This window comes from Mercurialis annua, linkage group LG8 (assembly GCF_937616625.2).
Source record: "Mercurialis annua linkage group LG8, ddMerAnnu1.2, whole genome shotgun sequence".
Lineage (NCBI taxonomy): Eukaryota > Viridiplantae > Streptophyta > Magnoliopsida > Malpighiales > Euphorbiaceae > Mercurialis > Mercurialis annua.
This window is the reverse complement of record NC_065577.1, coordinates 10,922,873-10,930,055: the sequence shown is the minus strand read 5'-3', so window position 1 is coordinate 10,930,055 and position 7,183 is coordinate 10,922,873. Positions and strand designations below refer to the sequence as shown.

Genomic DNA, 7,183 nt, shown 5'->3' with positions numbered 1-7,183 from the left:
TTCAGAGTGCGGATGAGCCCGAAAACGCGTTTGGAAGTCTGGATGGAAGCTCGAAGGATCTAGAAAGTGATTCTGGGAAGCTGAGGATGAAGAACGCAGCACCAATTTTATGTGGCGGCGCAAGCAGGACAAGGTGGTGGCGCTGCCAGTTTGTTTTGGCGGCGCCGCCGGTTACAGTGGCGGCGCAACAGTTCGTCGGCAGATTCAGAGGTCGTTTTGCTTCGTTCTCACTCGTTTCAACTCCGTTTCTCATGAAAAAGTAGTCAAAATGCATTAAATCGAACAAAGAATTCAAATATGGCATAATCAGAGTGTTTAAAGCTCATTTAAAAGAAAATATTTTTTTGGCAGCAAGTGCGAAAGTTGAGTTTTCATGGTAAAAAGAGTTAAAATCTTCTAGAAACATGCATTTTAAGATCTATAAATTAACTGGATTTATATGTTTGAGTTTAAACATGATTAATTACATAAATTTAACATGTCTATCAATGATTTCATGGCAATTATTGAATTTAGCCAATATGGCAATTTTAATGGCAAAAAGTAATGAAAAGACCTAAACATGCATCCTAAATCATACAAATTCAGCAATTATGGCAATTACACATATATTTATGAAAAATCAAAGGAACATAATAAGAGGGTCCTCAAAATTACCAGTCTGAGTCCTTGACTCGTTTGCCAACGAAGTGGATGCGAAATCCGGCTTCGAATCTGGTGCTTGCGCTGCGTTCTTGGAGAATTAACACTTACTAGTGTGTTTCAGGACTGGATTTTTGTGTGTGAGCGTGTTGTGATTTTCGGCTATGGCTAGTCTAATGGTAGTGGCTGAATTTTGCTTATTGATTTAGGGTTTTCGTGCCACCTTTAGCCAGGTTGGCTTAAGGCTGTATTTATAGGGGAATTGGTGACCTAGGGTTCCCTATAATCTTTTAGAATATTGTAGAATCTTCTAGGATTGAAAGATTGTGAAGTGATAAGCCTTTAGGTATTAGGATTAGTTAAAAACAATATTGTTTTAATTAAACTCGTATTAAAGCTTAATGGCCAAATAAAAGAGTGCTAAAAGTGTATTTTGGTGCCCGAGAGTGTTAAAAAAGGTTCCTTGGGCCCTATAGGTTAGGTCATGGTCAATTTCAGTCCGTCAAACTTGCAAATTGGCCCATAAACTTCTAAGATATAGCAATTAGTCCAATTTCTAGACTTAAATTATAATTTCTTTTGGATTTTTATGGCTAATTACGCCTAATTACGTTTTAATCCTCCAAGTTTGCAACTGTGCACAGATTACGCCTACTTAGATTCTAGCAAACAAATCGAAAGCTCGTCATCCATACGGATTTTTCTAGAAATCATCATTAGACGCTTCAGTTTCTTATCACTTTTTATCTGTCCGAAAAATAGGTGTCTACAAGTGTGCCTGCAAACCTTTGGATCGATAAGAGCCGAAGCAACATTTTCCATTTTAAGAATGGTGAAGACTAGTTCCTCCCAGCATTTGAAATTCTCTCCATCAAAGACTTGGATCTTCTATATGTTTAAGAATGGCTTCCCATAGGGAACAACAACAAACATGGTTGGTGGAGGTAGACCACTGGTAATAGCAGGAGTAGGTGGTGCGTCATTCTTATCGCCATCAGTAGCGATAACAATCATATCAAATAGCATATACGAAATTTTCAAGGTAGAATATAGTGGATTAGTAAATCAAACATGATTTAAACGTGTAATGCTTAGTCAAAATTTGTTCCGAATTTTAAGACTTCAACTAAGAATATTTTCTACTTGTCAAAATGTAGACTCTTCAAGAAAAAAATATTATTAATTATTTAAAAATAATTACAGGTAGTAAACGTTTATTTGAGTATCAGAACAAGTCCACTCGATATACGGCCTCCACGCCAACATCTAAACCTATTTTAGAGGAGGAAAGGAGAGGCTTTAACATAATTATGAGCCTATAATGCTTTTTCACGTATAAACACAAAGTTTATTTGTTTAAACTTTTCATGTGAAAATTTGGATTTTAAATAACCTTGTGCAAAACCTTAAAAACACAACCACTAACACTTCATTCTAAGCATTCAAAATTTATTTGCTCATTTCAAATGTCAACCATTATAAATTTAAGGAATAATCCATTCTCAGGTTCCTAAACTATATATACATGTTTTGTTTATCTGATCCTTAAACTATTTTTTTGTCCTTATTTGGTCCTTCAGCTAAGCGAAAACGCATTTATAAATCTCTGAACGGTAAAAAAGACGTTGTTTCGTTATTTTTAAAAATGCAAATTGATACACTATACGGCATCATTTTTGGCACTTAGTGATTGAAAAATGCTTTTTCGCTAAATTGAAGGACCAGATAAGAACAAAAAATATATAGTTTAAAGACCAGATAAACAAAACAGGTATAGTTTAAAGACCTGAAACTGGGTTTTTTCTAAATTAAATTAGACATTCTACATTTTAAAATGTAAACCATTATGACAAATTTAAATTCCTTGTGCAATAGCTACTCAATTATTCAGACTTCAGACTTTGCTTGCTATAAGAAGTTAAATTTAGGAGTTTAATTATAAATTATGTTATGTTTATGCATTTTTAGACTCCATAAATTATTCACTTATATCATTCATATAATACTTAGAGTTAAGTGTTGCGTTTGTGCATTTGTTTCTTATGTTTAATAAGTATTTGACATGAACAGCATGCGGACCCGGCTACGGCAGATGCATGCAGATCTTGGTACAGAAAATCCAACAACAGCGCAGACGCAGATATAGGAGATCCAACTACAGCATATGTATATCAATCGCAGGCATGTTTTAAATAAAATTAGACGCAAAATCGCGTAAATCGCACACCTCCAACTTTTGCAGGGCTCCACTATCCAACTTTTGGATCCATTTCCGCATCAAAAACACAGTCCGGGGACCGGAGATCACCTGGTTTTGGAGATAAAACAAAGTAGTTGGCAATTATGTCGAAATTCAATTTTTTTGGTAATTTTGTAAGAGCAGTAGGTATAACAACAATGTCCTATGGGTCTAGGATTAAATACATTATAAATTTCTTATGCCCTACTACTTCATTATGGTACTTTTAAGCACACAGTGTTGTTTACTTTAAAACACATGATCCCATATTTTAATGCAGTGTATTAATTGTAATGAAATATGGTAGTGAGTTTACGTATAAAAATTCAAATTTGTTCAGAAATTGGGTAGTTGGAATCTGTTTTAGTATTTAACTAATTTTATATAAGATAATGTCGTCTAATTTGTAAACATAACTGTTTTTAAATATTAGAAGTTGACATTATTAAACATATAAATGCATATATTCCTTATTTTGGCATAAGGAATTATTTTTCTACCAATAAATTGCTTACACAAAAATATTTATTCTTTGCATGCAATTTAAAATGATAATAAGTAATTGTTGGTTCATTGTAGGAAATATGCATGGCGCTGTAAGGTCCTTGTCAAAGAAAAAAACATGAAACATATTTGAAATATCAATATGAAATTTTTGTAAGGTAAAGATCATGACTTCAATTTTTTACTACAAATTTTACAGTAAAATAGTACTCAAATGAAGAAGGTGGGTCTTATCTTGTAATTGCATTCACCTACTGTAATAACTGTTGTAAGGAAATTTAATTTTATTTTGGTTTTGGAAAAGGATTTAATTTAGAGAAATTGATATATAGGATATTAAACTCCTTGGGTCACTCAAGTCTCAAGAAATTTCAAAAAGGTCATTAAAGTTAATTTTCTTACAAAGTGGTCACTGAACTATACCTTTTATTACAAAAATATTTCTATTATTACGAAAAGAACACTAAATTTTTTGTGAACTACAAAAAAATTATTAAATTATTCTTTTAATTACAAAAAGGTCACTGAACTATGTTACTTTTTGCAATTCTGGCATTGCCACGTAAGCAGAAATGTTAGGTTTTTACGTCGTTTTATATGGGTGAATCCTTTTATAATAAAAGGTATAATTCAGTGACCATTTTATAAAAAAATTGACTTTAATGACTTTTTTGAAATTTTCTAAAACTTGAGTGACCCAGAGAGTTTAATATCCTTGATATATATGATGGTTCACCTTAGAATTTTTCATTTACATAATGTATTTTTTTATGAATCATATAGGTAATGTTAGTAATAAAACAATAAAAAAGTAATTAAAGTTGATTTTGTGATATTATAGTTAACAAGGCTGATGTGGCGTAAAAGTTGTACAACTAAGCAGCAAGCCTCAGTCAACATAGCATATTTTGGCTTGACATATATAAGAGAGTGACCTGCCGTTAGAATAGAAATTAATTTTTTTTTATCAGAGATAGTCTACTCTAATGGTTAGCGGGAGTTAATGTTAAATATTTTTTAAATAGACACACTGACCGTGAATATTGAGGGTCGAACCTTCAACCTTATACACATATCATTAGAGATTGGCCAACTGGGCCAACCCTTCAAGTGTAATAGAAATTAAATTTCGGTAATTGTTTTATAGTATTTGATAGTTCGAAAACCGTTTTGCGAGAAAAAATTATAATTTGGTGATGATAGAAGGTACAAAAAAACTCTTATAGTTATTATAAAAGTACCAATGAGTCCTTTTATTTTTTTTGGGCACAATTAAGCCTTCATATATTTTTATAATTGAACAATTAAATCCTCTTTGTTTTAAAATCGAACAAATAAACCCTTTTACTTTACTTTTAGGACACTTATCCCCTCAAATTTTCGATAAATATTTTAAATATTAAAATTATTTTTGACCTTTTTTCCTATATGATTATGAGATATGTCGACCACGAACGAGTGTTTCTAATGGTTTTGGACGAAAGGGGTTATTTGTTCTATTTGAAAATAAAGAGGGTTTAATTATGTCCAAAAAAGTAAAAGGGCTGATTTGTACTTTTGTAAAAATTACGAGGGTTTTTTTGTACCTTTTGCCTTTGAGCGAAACAAAAATATTTAACCCAAATTCTTACATTATTTTGATGATAAACTATTAATTATTCACTTTCAAACTCCTAACGGGGAGACTGAAATTGGGACTTTTGAAGGACATAAAGGTGCAATATGGAATTGTTATGTGGATATTATTAGTTTTTATACATCTGCTTCTTAAGATTTTACAGCATATGTATTTGAGCCTAGAATACTTGTGTATTTTTAGATCATCAATGCAAATTTGCTTCTCAAATAACTCCTTAATACATTAAAATAAAATTAATTAAATATTTTACACAATTATATGATAAATGATTGTTGATAATTCATAATGAAAACACAATAAAAATACAGTCTATCAATTTGGAAATAGAGGGGATAACAATTATCTATAGCATACAAACTCGAACTTGAGCTCGAACACGAACACGAACACGAACTCGAACTAGAAATTATATGTAGAGATGCTCACATCCGTCGTCTACTTATCTTAGCCATCATACCATGCTTGATATGAAGAATAATAGAAGAACAATTAGGAACCACATGATGTTCTTCTACTAGCTGAATATCATAATTATGAAACACAACAGAAGCCATCGCCTTCATTTCATAGATTGCAGTATCTTTTCCCAAGCAAGTCCTTGCTCCTGCATTAAATGCTAGAAACTTGTATGGTGAGTGTTGAATGAGCCTCCCATCTTCCATTGAAATCCATCTTTCTGGCTTGAATTCCAAACAATCATCTCCCCATATTGATTTCATTCTACCCATCACGTAACCGGACAATAAAATTTCCATTTTCGGATCTACGTAATGCCCGCTCGGAAGAATATCGGACTGAAGAGGTTTCTTATGCTCATACATTACCGGTGGATAAAGCCTTAGGGTTTCGCATATTGCTCCATGCAAATACACCAACTTGTTCACCTCCTCCAATTCAAACACCTCTATTTTGTCGCGTTTTTTCGGCGATAAACTGCTTAATTCTTCTCTGATTTTTGCTTCTACAACTGGATTCTTGGCTACAAGCCAAAACAACCACCCCAATGAATTCTCGCGTCCGGCTATCAGAAAATTTACGAGCGTATCTCTCAAAAATTCATCCTTTGATTTCCATGCTTGCATTAACTTTTCATCATTTTGATGCACAGTTAAGTATGACCCCAAAAAATCAGCCCCTCCTTCTCCGTCTTTGATGAGTTGTTCTGTTTTTCTTGCCACATAACTAGCTACAATACGATCAATTATTACCCTAGCTATTTTCATTTCTTTCTCCAATCCAAACCCTAGCCATTTCTGCAGCCTCCAGAATATTTTCGGTCTTAAATGCCGATAGAATATAGCTTCTTCCGCATGATCTAGGGCATCCGAAAACTCATTTTTAGGTAATTCAATGGTTAGGGTTTCCGGATTGGAACCCGTAATCACTTTCACTATAACATCGTACGTAAACCTGTGAGCTATATCTTGCATGTCCACTGCCCCCCCTTGCTTACAGAAATGATCAAGAACCGGGATTAGGGCATTTTCGACCGTAACACTTATAGTATCGAACAGAAACGGTCGAAAACGTTGATGATTGATCAAAGCAGCAGCAACTTTTCTTTGATTCTTCCATTGATCATGATCAGAATTGAAAATCCCACTTCCAAATATATCTCCAAAAATTTCTTTGTATTCGGAGCCTTTCGGATAATTCGATGAATTGGTGCTCATCATGTACTTTACATTGGCTGGATCAACAGTTCCTATCATATCCATGTTGATGAACCATGGACCTTTTACGTGATAAGTACCACCAGCTTTTTCAAACATCTTCAAGGTCCAATCATGAAACCGATGAATGTTCGCCAAGAGCGAAGGCAGCATACCGAATAACGGCCAGTTCCATACGATCTCATTTCGATTACTCAAATAACAGCCGAATGCAAAACAAATTGAAGCTAAAATAACTTCGAAAATGCTTAGCAATGCCATCTTTGAAGCTGCTAAACTTTATCAGAAATTTGTTGTTTTCTCTGAAAATAATAAAAAAGTTGGTTGTATAATTTGAAAGGTATAACTTTATGTATTTATAGTGTTATGTCTGGGAAAGAAAATGGAAAGAAACGGATAGGTTTAAACTTTAAATTCAACAAGTTGGAAAAGCAAGTTGAGGTATTGATTAAAGCACAAGTTGTTTGTTGGAGTGTGCTAGGAAAT

General features: G+C 33.3%; 1 protein-coding gene across 1 annotated transcript; it reads right to left on the bottom strand.

Moving 5' to 3' along the window:
- Nucleotides 1-5,446: 5,446 nt before the first annotated feature.
- On the bottom strand, nucleotides 5,447-6,958 carry LOC126661608 (alkane hydroxylase MAH1-like). Its single transcript, XM_050355460.1, has one exon. The coding sequence runs from the start codon at nucleotides 6,956-6,958 to the stop codon at nucleotides 5,447-5,449; it is 1,512 nt and encodes a 503-aa protein (XP_050211417.1).
- Nucleotides 6,959-7,183: the final 225 nt, after the last annotated feature.